The sequence below is a fragment of the Morus notabilis genome, unplaced genomic scaffold, assembly GCF_000414095.1.
Source record: "Morus notabilis unplaced genomic scaffold, ASM41409v2 Scaffold1483, whole genome shotgun sequence".
NCBI classification, from domain to species: Eukaryota; Viridiplantae; Streptophyta; class Magnoliopsida; order Rosales; family Moraceae; genus Morus; species Morus notabilis.
The window spans coordinates 1-12,809 of NW_010360436.1; the positions used below are offsets into that span (position 1 = coordinate 1).

Genomic DNA, 12,809 nt, shown 5'->3' on the forward strand with positions numbered 1-12,809 from the left:
TTATCTGAAAGAGTGGCTTGTATCCAAAAAGCAGACAGCAAGTGTGCTACTTGATCCTCACTAAGCCTCATGACAAAAGGTTCCTGAGCCAATCAACAAACCACAAAAAATAATAAGCTAGAACTAGAGAAATCCAGAGACTGGCCAGTTATGATTTCATAAAAAAAAGATAATTGCTCACCGCCTCATTAAAACCAATTGAACTGGCTTTTCTGTCAATGATGGAACTAATCTTGTAAAAGTTAGGGGAATTCTTGCGGCCACGTCCCTGCTTGCAGACTTCGTCCACACTGTCCCTTTCTTCAGAATCCTCACGAATGTTATTCCCGTGCTTATCGGCTTTGGCACCATCCTTCTCCCTACGGAGCTTTTCAAGTCTAGCCGTAATTGAAGCAAACGCAGATGCGGTACTAGAGTGCCATCTTCTTGATTGGTATAGAAAGCCAGATCGCAGAGAAGCAACTTCATGCCGTGGACGATTAGAACTTGGAACAAGAAGAATAGAAAATATTTGGTGTGCTCCTAAACGCACTTCAATATCCGGATGTAACATCACCTTTAAAAGTTGGACAAGAAGAGATTCCGGAAATACCTATATGAAAACAGTACAAAATGGTTTATATGTTCCACTCAATTGCAAAGTTGTGAAGAATTCAATAAAAGATTGCGAAAGTCTTCAATGCACAAACATATAATTGCAACACAAAAAATAATAATAATAATAATAATAATAAAATAAAATAAAATCACTGTAATAGTACCAAACTCTTCTCACCTGTTGTGTACGTGAAGAAACCAAGGCCAATGAGATTGAATGCGCGAGAAGTATCAACGATCCAATGGTCGACCTAGCAACTGTTCCTGATGGCAGCTTCTCCAAAGTTATAGCCATCAGGTCAAATAGTGGCTGTGCATTGCCAATCTAGTAACAAAAAGACGACAGGCATTAAGCGGCTATAAGCACAGTGAAAAAAAGAATGAGAACTTATCTACAGGTACCTAAAAAGCATCAAAATTACCTTTTTTGCAATTTCAAGTAAGCAATCTTCAATGGAATTCTGGAGCATGACATTCAAGTTGGACTCTTGCTCTCCAACAGGCTGAAGAGTGGCTTGAAGGCTCTTCCTTAGATGCCTACAAAGATCAGAGACAAACCCAATTTCTGCCAGCATTGCTCCCGATCTGATTTGCCTAGCTAAAGCAGTAGCGACTTGGACCGCATAAGATTTGAGTTCAGGATCATGAGAAATGTTTTTGTGGTCAAGATGTCGGATCACATAAGTTAAAATCAACTGCTGGTTCGCTGAAACAGAAATTGACATCAGTGATGATGACCAAAATTTAGGAGTAAAGTGCATGCATAAAATTAGGTGGAAAAATCAACTTACCAGAGTTCTCCATGAAGTAGGACATATCCGACAAAACCACCATGGCCAGCCCCTGCCCAGAAACCCAGTGACGGCCAGAGTCAAAGTAGACGAACATTGGGTCCAATACTCGGCGCATTGTTGTGCTCTCCTTGGATAACTCAACCATTCTCTGAATACAAATCTGAGCCCATACCTTTGGCGTCTCTATTTCTTCTCTGGAAAAAGAAGAAAAAAACACAGGAACTAAGATTCTTAGAAAGTTTTTCAACTGAATGATTGAAAAACAAGCTGTATTTGTAGGTTTTCAAATATGGTTACCTCGATAAAAGAGAAGGATCCTTAATCTCTGGTCGTGCCCTAATGATGTTGCAAGGGCTGGTATCACTACCAACAATTGCACCAATTCTGCCTTCACTTCGAACTACTTCATCCACCCAATTACGACGTGATTCTGCTCTCTCATCATCTTCTTCGCCATGGGTATCTGGCTCATAGTTATCTAAGATGACATGTACAATCTGCACCATATAAGAACCACTTGTTAAATGAACTTTGAACAAGATAATTGTAAAAATGGACATTTAAGGAATATAAATAAAATACAACTTAGAAAGGCGATCATTTTGAATTATAGAGATTTACAAATATATATATATATATATACATGTGTCTGCATGCATGTATGCATACATACATAAACGAGATTCAATTTTTTTGTTTTAATTTTGGTCCTTCATTCAGATGTGTGCTTTACTTCTCAAAAAACGCAAGCAGAAAATATCATAATGAGATACTGAGTCTCATTTTTAATGAGATTTACAGAAGACTAATATAATTTTGGGCTGTAAAATTTAAAATGTGCAGAGACGTAAAAAAAAAACAAATAACGGCTTCAAAGTTCAAACATAACCTCAAATAACTGACCTCATCAAAATCAACAAAAATATTAGAGAATTCTGCCATGAACCACACCTGCCAAAGAACAGACGTGTGAAATACACAACACCCAAGTCCCCCAATCAGATTAAAAGCCTAAAAAACAAAAGGTAAAGAACTTTATGGTCAAAAAATAAAATTACCATGGCAGAAAGACACTGCAAGCTTGATGCCCTCAAGCTGTGCCTTTGATGGTCGCCACCTCTTTCACGGGCCAGCAGGCATACTTTATGTACGAAACTCTCAATGTTGTGTGTGTAAGTTCCATCTGCCTGTTCATACATCAGGCCATTGAACATAAGCTCATGATAGAAATCAATGACGACAAATATCTACTAACAACAAAAGAAAACACTAATAATCTAAAATAAAAACTACATAAATCTTCCAACATCAACAATTCATTCTATGCAGGGCAACTTTTGGGATATCATTAGCTGCACTGCATAATTTACAATGATTATCCATTTTTGTCATAAATTCGGATCAAACTGTCGTTTAACTTGTTGTCTTGTTAAGTAAATTTGTAACAACCGGAAGAATTAAGTAGGTTTAATAATGTTAATTGTGATATATTAGTATGCCTAATATTGATTTTTTTTAGGGGTTGTTTGGTTGGAGGATTCGTAACCTAATTCGAATTATGGTTCGCTACAGTGTTTTCTCTCACAGAAAACACACGTAAATCGAAAATGGTTCTAATCTCATGATTCTAATCCATGAACCAAACGTCTCCTTAATTAATCATGTCATTAAAAATTTTAATTACTTTCAGTTTTGAAAATACACTTACTTTTCCTTTTTCCTTTATATTTTTCTCTCATTTTCTTTTCTTCTTCTTCTTCTCTCTCTCTCTCTCTCTCTCTCTCTCTCTCTCTCTCTCTCTCTCTCTCTCTCTCTCTCTCTCTCTCTCTCTAAGTAGGTTTAATAATGTTAATTGTGATATATTAGTGTGCCTAATATTGATTTTTCTTAAGTAATCATGTCATTAAAAATTTTAATTACTTTTAGTTTTGAAAATACACTTACTTTTCCTTTTTCCTTTATATTTTTCCCTCATTTTCTTTTCTTCTCTCTCTCTCTCTCTCTCTCTCTCTCTCTCTCTCTCTCTCTCTCTCTCTCTCTCTCTCTCTCTCTCTCTCTCTCTCTCTCTCTCTCTCTCTCTCTCTCTCTCTCTCTCTCTCTCTCTCTCTCTCTCTCTCTCTCTCTCTCTCTCTCTCTCTCTCTCTCTCTCTCTCTCTCTCTCTCTCTCTCTCTCTCTCTCTCTCTCTCTAAGTATGTTTAATTATGTTAATTGTGATATATTATTGTGCCTAATATTGATTTTTCTTAATTAATCATGTCATTAAAAATTTTAATTACTTTCAATTTTGAAAATACACTTACTTTTCCTTTTTCCTTTATATGTTTCCCTCATTTTCTTCAGCAGCAAGAAGGAAAAAAAAACAAAACAAAACAGAGAGAAAGGCTCCTTCAATCAGTTTGAGGTAAAATTTCTTGAGAAACCCACTCTTGTATTTGAATTCTTGGTTTAAAGAAGTATGAATTTGGTTAAAGATTTGATGAATTTTGATTTAGGTTTAGATTTGGACAAATTGTGGTTGAATTTAAGTTGAATTTGGGAGTTTTCAATTCTTGAGTATATTGAAGTGTTTGGAAACTAGTTTTAGCAATTTCCCATGAATTTATCTTGAAATCAACTTGAAAATGCGAGTTTTGGTATTGTTCTCGCTGTTTTGGCTGCACCTTGCTGCACTCTGCTACACTTTGCTGCAGCAAAGTTGCAGAAAAAAAAAAAAAACTTGGATTATGAAGTTGTTTATAAACTTTAGAGTTGAGTCAAGGCACACTAATAGGAAACAATTGTACATAATTGAACTAGATTCGTTTTAAAGGTGAGATCTCAATTCTAAAACATTGTTTTGATGGCAAACTAGCAGCACGATTGGACGTGGAGCTTCAAGAATAGACGGTTGGACAACGTGAAGTTATCCGTACACTAAATTGCCAAGAGGTAGGATATTCTTGTCCATATCATTGATAACCCTATTTAAAATGACTTTGGCCTATGAAAACGTTTTAAAGATAAAACATATATTTGATATTATTGAGACTAAAAGAAGAATTTAAAGTAATATTTTCTTGAAATAAGATATTTTAAGAAATGGTAAACACATGATGGCTTAGAGATCGGGGTATGGAGATCATATTCTTGGGGGCAGGTCCCGAAACCCGTACGGGCCACTTTGGTGGTGATATCATGGCTTTGCGATAAGGTAAGTGATTCAGCATAATCTTATAAATTACTTACTGAAAAGATCTACGACAATTCTCAAGAAATGAGAAGAATTGAGAAGAGACAGATGAATCTTTACTGAATGAAAGAATGAATTACAATGCAGTGATTCGAGGTACTACTAAACCTCCCCTTGCTCAGCCTAAGCCAAGACTTCCTCAACAAGACTCCAATATTTTCCTGCCCTCTCTCCGTTCCCGAACCCCCCTTTTAATATCCCCTGCCTTCTCTAACTAATTCCCTCACCAACTAAAGCCCACAATAACTAACTAAAAACATCCTTTCTAACAAACTACTAACTTCTCTGACCAACAAACAAGTTCCTATCACTTACCTGAACATGAAACTTGAGATTTATGATTATTTCCTTTCATTTAAAGGATGTTTTGGGTTCCGAATAATACATTCGGACCGTGTTCTCTTTAAAATTTATAAAGTTTTATGAAATTATATCCTACTAAGCATTTCGCTCACTGTTTATTCAGTTTTCAATGTTTTAAATTCTTCTCAGGCGACGCTAGGAGTAGTGCCAAGTAGATAGTGACTATTGGTGACGCTAGCACGATCCCCAGAAGAGAAGAATTTGTAATTTACTCCCTTCCTTTCCGCTTATTACAAAGACATGTATAAATTATGGTTTGTAACCTTAAATTCTACTAGACTGTGGTTGATGTCAGTATATTACTTTTCTGTTTTGTTTATGTATGTACAAAATGGATTTTCCTGTGGAGGATCCTAATGGGATGCCAAAGGCTGGTTTTGAAACTTGTTTTGTTTGAGAAAATCCACCTCACTCTTTGTAAACATAATTTCCTTAAAATAGTGGAGTTTGTTTGGAAATTCTTAATGTTTTTATCTTTCAAACTGATTTTAACATTATTAAATGTTTAACCACTTTCTTAATTCATGTTTAATTTCTAAACAACCCTCCACGTCACCAACCCCTGTTTTGGGGCGTGACAAAATTCTAATTGATCTTTCAAGAAAGGGTAAAGCTAAGTTGTAATTCACCTGACTATAGATGAACCTTGTAAGAGTTTGGCATCCAAGAATACGCACAGCATCTTTCTTGGAGTTGTCCAGAAGTTCATTAATTACATTCAATAAACTAACAGCAAAGTAAGCCCTGCAAAGTGCAAAAGATATTTAACACGACAAGAAAAAAAAAAGTACATAAAAAACATTTACTAACAGGATCTTTAAGTAAAATGTGCGGCACCATATCACAACTTGAAAAGTTATCCCCAAAATTCATACACAACTTTTCTTTCAAAAATAAAAAACGAAAACATTTCTTTGATATCAAAAGTTCCTTTTTTTTTGTTACAAACTTTTGTAAAAGAGGATAGATACAGCTAGCACTTACATCTGCTCCTTGCACAGACAAAGTAACTTGCTATAAGTGTCTGTAACAATATTAATGAACTTGATGTGCTCACATCTTAGCTCCTTGTAGCACCTTTCTTCGAGATATTTTGCGATCTATGGAAAACAATAAACAGTAAAAATGTTCAGCAGTCAGCATTTGGCTCGCTGATTGCAAGATTAAGCCTACATGTACCCATCAATCAGATATAGAAGGTTCAAGGTTGAGAAGAAAGTCTGTACCTTTGGGATCCGAACGGGGTTTCTAGAAGCATATTCACATAGCTTAACAATTTTCCTTTCACTTGGAGGGCCATCCTGCAAAGTTACAAAAGACTGAGAACTTCCATTTGCGCTATCGAAAAACCATATATGACAGACAAGACTGTGAGTCTAGATAGATAAGATGTTCTGGAGTTCAATGATGCACATAAAAACACCATTATTTTATAAATGGATACCGCCAAGCGTGGTTTCAGACATTTCCTTTCATTGATGAAGGAACCTGAAAAGTAAATGCTTTAAAATTCCCACCTTAAGTAAAGAGAATTCTGTGATGGGGTAATAAAAAACCCTAACAAGCATAGTTTTTAAATCACGTTAAAATCATATCAAATTAAAATAAGAACCACAATTTATCGGAACTTAATGAAAAATACAACATTGAAAACTTGATGGTTCATAACTGTGTCCTACTAATAGAATTTTGTTTTCCCCCTCACCATACCAAGTAATTCTCAGCTATATAAACATCTTAATAATATAACAATCCTTTTACACCTTCCGAGATCCCAAAAAGAGGATCAAAAAGAGGATCAAATAGTACGACTTAAAACACGAATGTCTAACATAACCAAGGGTGGATTATCAACAACAAAGGGGTTAGATTGCAACAAAATAGCCATAAAAACAGAATAAACGATGCAGAATCAATTCCAACAAAATGTCTATGAAGCATGATGTGACTAAATTGGAAATGTAAGTTAAAATACTCACAAGAGATTTAGGGAAAATTTCCGCAAGCAGTTTTTTGTAGCGCTTGACCGGTTTTCGAGAGCTGGACCTCAAAGCAGGGCAACATACGCACATGCTCCCACATGCTGGGAATATCTTTCTGGATATGACACCCATTTCCTGCTAAAGAAACCAAAGGAGAACAAAAATGTGAAAAAAAAACCCAACAAAAATCTTTCATTCAAGCCCACAAAACATAAATAATAGGCCAAAAAAAAAAAATATATATATATATATATATACATATATACCCAACAAAACTGAACAAAAATGGTTCAGAAGAAAAAACCCAAAAGAGAGCGCAAAACAAAAGGGTAAAGAAAAACTCATCACAGCACGCAAAGGCATGTATAATGTGCTATGATAGATTATTAAAGTTTTCATTTTTGGTAAATTTCAGAAAACCCAAAAAAAAAGACACCAACCTTGAAGGTATTAAAATGAGGAAAATGAAAATGTATATTTAGAGAATTGGCAATTATAAATGCTAAAACTAAAAAAGGAGACAACTTTAAGGCAAATGACGATTTTTTTCTTCTACAACAAATGTTGAGCTACACAAAACTGCACCACGAGAAATCAACAACCAAAAAAAAAAACCGGAATGAAGCTCAGAGAAACACACCAAACCTCTAACAAAGAAGAGAAAAACACAACCCAAAAAGAAAAAATAAAATAAAAACCCATTAAAGAGAAAAGAAAAAAAGAAAGTATTTTCAGTACCTTGGGCTGAAGAGGGAGATCTGGAGAGTGAAATGAAAGAAAAAACAAAGCGAGAAGGCTTTAAAGAGGGAGAGATGGTATCATGAGGGAAGTACTATTTCCGAGTGGCAAAGTGGACTTGAAATTAGAATTATAAAAAATTATAAGAAAAAATATTATAAAAAATTATAAATTATGATTTAAAATTAAGAATAAATAAAAAAAACAAACGGGCTCAAAGAGATTAAGAGGAAGCGGAAAACAACAAAAGCAAAAGGAAGGACTTTTTGAAACTGAACATGAATTAATTACTGAGAGAGAGAGAGAAAGAGAGAGAAATGGCGCGTGGATTAAGACGAGCTGAGAGGAGCACGTGATGAGTGTCAGTTTCCTCGTCACTAGAAAAAAAGAGAAGAAAAAGTGCTCTATTGAGTTTGTGTCAGAACTTTGTAAATTAGGTCGTTTATTTGGACAGTTCAATTTATTAATTTAAGTTTTTAATTTAAATTAAAATATAATATTATGTGTTAGATGTGATTATTTTTTAGAGTTTTTTACTATAATAAAATTTAAATCAGTAAAAAAAATGAGGCCTTTATAAATTTAAATTTTTAATTCGAGTTAAAATGTGACATTTTCTTAAAACTTTTTATTATAATAAAAAAAGTTAGATGTGACATTTTTTAGAGTTTTTTATAATAAAAATTTAAAACTAAAAACTCGAATTGGTAAAATGAATGAGGCCTAAAATTAAACAAAAGAATATTAAAAAAAAAATTAAATAAAAGATTAATCTCATGAATGATCGGAGGTTTATCTCCTATTCAATTTGATCACTGAGGTCTTGTGACCTCTTAAAAATAGTCATATTTAACTTTTTTATTACAGTAAAAATCTCTCACATAAAGTCACATTTCAACTCGAATTAAAAACTCGAATCAACGAACTAAACGGACCCTGATTTTAAAAATGTTTCACATGGATCAGTTTAGTTCGCTGATTCGAGTTTTTAATTCAAGTTGAGATGTGATTTTATGTGAGCTTTTTACTGTAGTAAAAAGTTAGATGTTACTGTTTTTTAGAGTTTTTTACTATAACAAAATTTGAATTTTAAACTTAAATCAACGAAATGAATGAGATAGGATTTTGTTCTTTTTCAAATTTAGCTCTTTTATCGATTAGATATTAAGGCTCCGTTCATTTCACCGATTCGAGTTTAGAATTTGAGTTTTGTTACAGTAAAAAGTTCTCAGAAACAATCACATCTAACTTTTTTACTACAGTAAAAAGCTCTCACATAAAGTCACATCTCAACTCGAATTAAAAACTCAAATTAACGAACTAAACAGACCCTAAATATTTAATGAAATTGGTGTAAATTAAATATCAAAATTAGAAATAACTAAATTTTAAATATTATTTACGTAAAATTAAATTTTTATCTTTGTATTATTTTAATCTCTAAATTTTATAGGCTTGTTTAGTATATGAGTTTAAATTAGAGTTTTTAATTATGATTTTTTAAATTTTTATGAAAGAAAAATATTGTAGCAGTACTAAAATTTTGGGTTTGTATTGTAGCAAAATCTATATATCAAACATCACTTATATATTGCCAATTTTGATCCATAATGTTCACATATTTCAACAAATATTTAACACCTAGTTAATAGAATGACCAAAATTAAAATAAAATAAAATTTTAAAGACTAATTATATGACGTTTTAAAAGTCACAAACTAAAATAGAAATGAAGGTAAATTTTAAAGAGTATTGGTGGAATTAACTATAAAATAAATTATGACCATCAGAGAGAAAAAAATAAAATATGATATTGTCTCCTTAAAATAAAAAATTACTGAGGTTTGAATTGTTAAGATAAGATTTAATTATATAATATTAAGATAATATTTGACAAAAATTTAACAATTTAAAACTATAGCCATATTATATTAGAGAATAATATGAGAATTATATTATATTAGGATAAGCTTTTTTTATCCTATCAGAAAAAAAAATATATATATATATATATTCTTAAAAGGAGAAAATGCATATCAAAGCAGTTTAAAAAATACAAAAAAAAAAGAGAATTTGCTTTTAAGAGTACATGAGTTCGGACTTTTACTCATTACTCTTAATAAATATTCTTTTATTAGGGTAATTATTTGACTAAAAAGGTTATGAATCAAGAGTAAATAGTAAAAATTATAACTTGTGCACTTTTAAGAGCTATCTATCAAGATTACCCAAAAATACATATCAAAAGCAATATTCACGGCATGTTTAGTTCACGTGCTTAAGTCAATAAATTTGATTGTGAAACTAAATTTTTTGAGAGAACCATTGGTAGGAAGTTTTTTAATTCAAATTTTGTGTTCAAAAAGGGTATTTTAGCATAATCAGAATTATGAGTTCAAATGCGTGAAACAAACAAATCCTGATTCAAATCATGATTCGTGGTTCGCTACAGTATTTTTTCTCATAAAAAATACACGTAAATTTAGAATAATTCTGAATTATGATTCTGAATCCATGAATCAAACATCCATAATATTTTGTTATTATGTTTTTGAACCCCGGTTGGCGCAAAGACAATAAATTTCAAATTAAGGGCTTTTCTTTATGGTTTCATAGCCTTTGCAGTGTAGGCAAAAGCCCCTGCTCAAAAACTTGACCTTTTGCCGCCTATATTTATTCGTCTACAAAGAAAAACTTTTTGTTGCCTCATTCTCAAGCCAATATTGTTCCCAATAGACTGGATCTTGAATTGGTTATAACAAGACCACTCCTTTTATGCTCAAAAAACAACAACCCGAATAGTGAATATCGTCCTCTCTTTTCCAGAAAAGAGGCAAGCCATTTTTTTTTTTTGGCAGATTATTCAAACAAGTATAAGAAAGCTACTTCTGTAGTTGTCCACTATTTGCCCAGTTTCTAATAATGCGGAAGTTATTTAACTTTATCCTTCCCATTTTTGTTAATGGAAATGGTCAAAAAAAAAAAAAAAAAACTCTTGCTAGATTCAGTTGCTGCATATTAGAATAAGGGGTATTTGAATATGACGCCAAGTTGAAAAGCCCTCAAGATCATATTAGTATCCTAGGCAGTTAGTGATAAAGTTTTAGAGTAAATAATACACATCATGTGCTATTATTAGCAAAAGAGAATTCAGTATACAGATCATAGATTCATACAAAGGAAAATGATGTAAATCTTGTTTTCAATTATAGGATTAGGGGCATAACTTTTGAAAGCTTGTGAGAATCGTAGGTGACAAACAGAAGCGTCCAATGTACTTACAGCCTATTGGTTGGTACTTGGTAAACCCCACCAAGGAATTTCTTGCTTGAAGAAGTTGGCAGTAAAAAAATGACAATTAGTTGGACTTCGCAAACCGGTTTGACTACTTTTTAAACAATGTTGGTTAAAAGGGTTTTCAATATTTCAACACCTATGTTAGCTTATGCTATCCATTTTGTTTGGGTTTTTTATTTTATTTTATTTTTTATAGAATAATTGACATAAATAATTTTTAATTTTTTATTAAGTGATAATTTAATTTTTATTTTTAAATTTTAATAAAATGATCTCTTAATCTTATTAAATTAATACAATTAAATTCTTTCTGTTTACGTCTACGTCTGTCAAATTTATAACAAAAATGCACACATAACTCATCATGTGACCGTGGCTGCAATATCCAAACTTAATAAAACATCAATAAAAAAAACCCAAAAACTACATTAAAAAAAAATTGTGAACTCGTTTAGTTCGTTAATTTAAATTTTTAATTTTAGTTGAGATATGATTATTAACGACTGCTATAATACCATATTTGGGTGTCCCTCCGTCGTGGGTGTAAGGCAATGGAGAAGAAATTCATTTCTAAACAGAGTTTTTTTTCCTTCAAATGATACCTAATGTGCCCATCACAAGCACTTGATCTCATTTTATTGTGGATACAATCGACTTTTACCCATCTGCCCGGATTTGTTCGCGCCGGTGTGATCCAGCGGCTCCGGTCTTCTTCTCCGACAACGGAAGTGAAAGAAAGAGAAGGAGGGAGAGAGAGAGAGTTGAGAAGAGAAGATCCTTACTGGATCTCTCACGAGGCGCCGCCGGCAAGATCTCAAAATCAGATCTGGTTCCATCGGGAGAGAGAGAGAGACGAGAATAAAAGATCCCAACTAGATCTCTCACCAGGCGCCGCCGGCAAGATCTCAAAATCAGATACGGTTCCATCGGGATCTTGAGATTTGCTACTCACGATGGCGCGACTCTCCATAGCTTCTTATGGAAACGTCGCAAAGGGAAGCTCAGCGCGATGCCGGAATCACGAAAGGGAGAAATCACGGCACCGTTGTCGCCATGGCAGGAGAGCTTCGACTTTTGGTCGTCCAGCAACGTTTGCTTTTTTGGGCTTTGTTTCGGTTAGCTTTCTGGGTTTTATTAGCAATTGCTTTTTTTCAGTAATTTTCATTTAATTTCAAGTTTAAGATTATGTTATTACTAAATACCCTGTTGTATTGGATCACATGCATTGGACATGATTTTTTCTGTTAAATTTTTTACGGATTTAAATGAAAAAGACATAATTGTACTAATTTAATGACGTTAATGACTATTTTATTAAAATTAAAAGAATAAGAATTAAATTATCAGCTGTTAAAAAGGTTAGTGACTATCTATCAATTACCTTTTCTTATATAAAAAGTCTAAGGAGGGGACGATCAGCATACCTCCTCTGAACATGAGTCGTGTGACCAAAGGGGGGGCCCCTGACAGCAATGTTTGCATTTGGCTTACTTTGAATCAACCACTCCTCGAGAGAGAAATGCGTCACCCAGCCTCATCAAATGTGCTAGTGGTAAGATCATAGAGGTGTGGTCTTAGACACTCTCAATTGAGTACTAGGCTAGTAAAAAATAAACCTTTACATTTAATATCCTAAAAGAGTTACCAACACTCTGAATTTTTAACCACAAGCCAACCACAATGAGCCTTAACCACTAGTCACAACACTCAGTGGTATCTATTTTGTTTGGGTTGGTCTAAACTGCTAGGATATTAACATTAGAATTTGGAAAATAACAAACAATTTGTTACTAAAAGATTCATTTTAT

At 33.2% G+C, this 12,809-nt stretch overlaps 1 protein-coding gene across 1 annotated transcript; it reads right to left on the reverse strand.

The window, feature by feature from the left end:
- Positions 1 to 5: 5 nt before the first annotated feature.
- On the reverse strand, positions 6 to 7,811 carry LOC21387124 (protein EFR3 homolog; the record flags this gene model as incomplete). The annotated part of the gene is made up of 13 exons (XM_024164487.1): positions 7,705 to 7,811; positions 6,964 to 7,104; positions 6,211 to 6,285; positions 5,969 to 6,084; positions 5,614 to 5,728; positions 2,450 to 2,578; positions 2,295 to 2,342; positions 1,689 to 1,888; positions 1,389 to 1,585; positions 1,020 to 1,303; positions 776 to 922; positions 182 to 592; positions 6 to 83 (listed from the first exon to the last, which is right to left on the reverse strand). Coding segments are annotated over exons 2-13 (1,935 nt in total), but the record flags the coding sequence as incomplete, so codon positions are not given.
- Between the last annotated feature and the right edge of the window lie 4,998 nt (positions 7,812 to 12,809).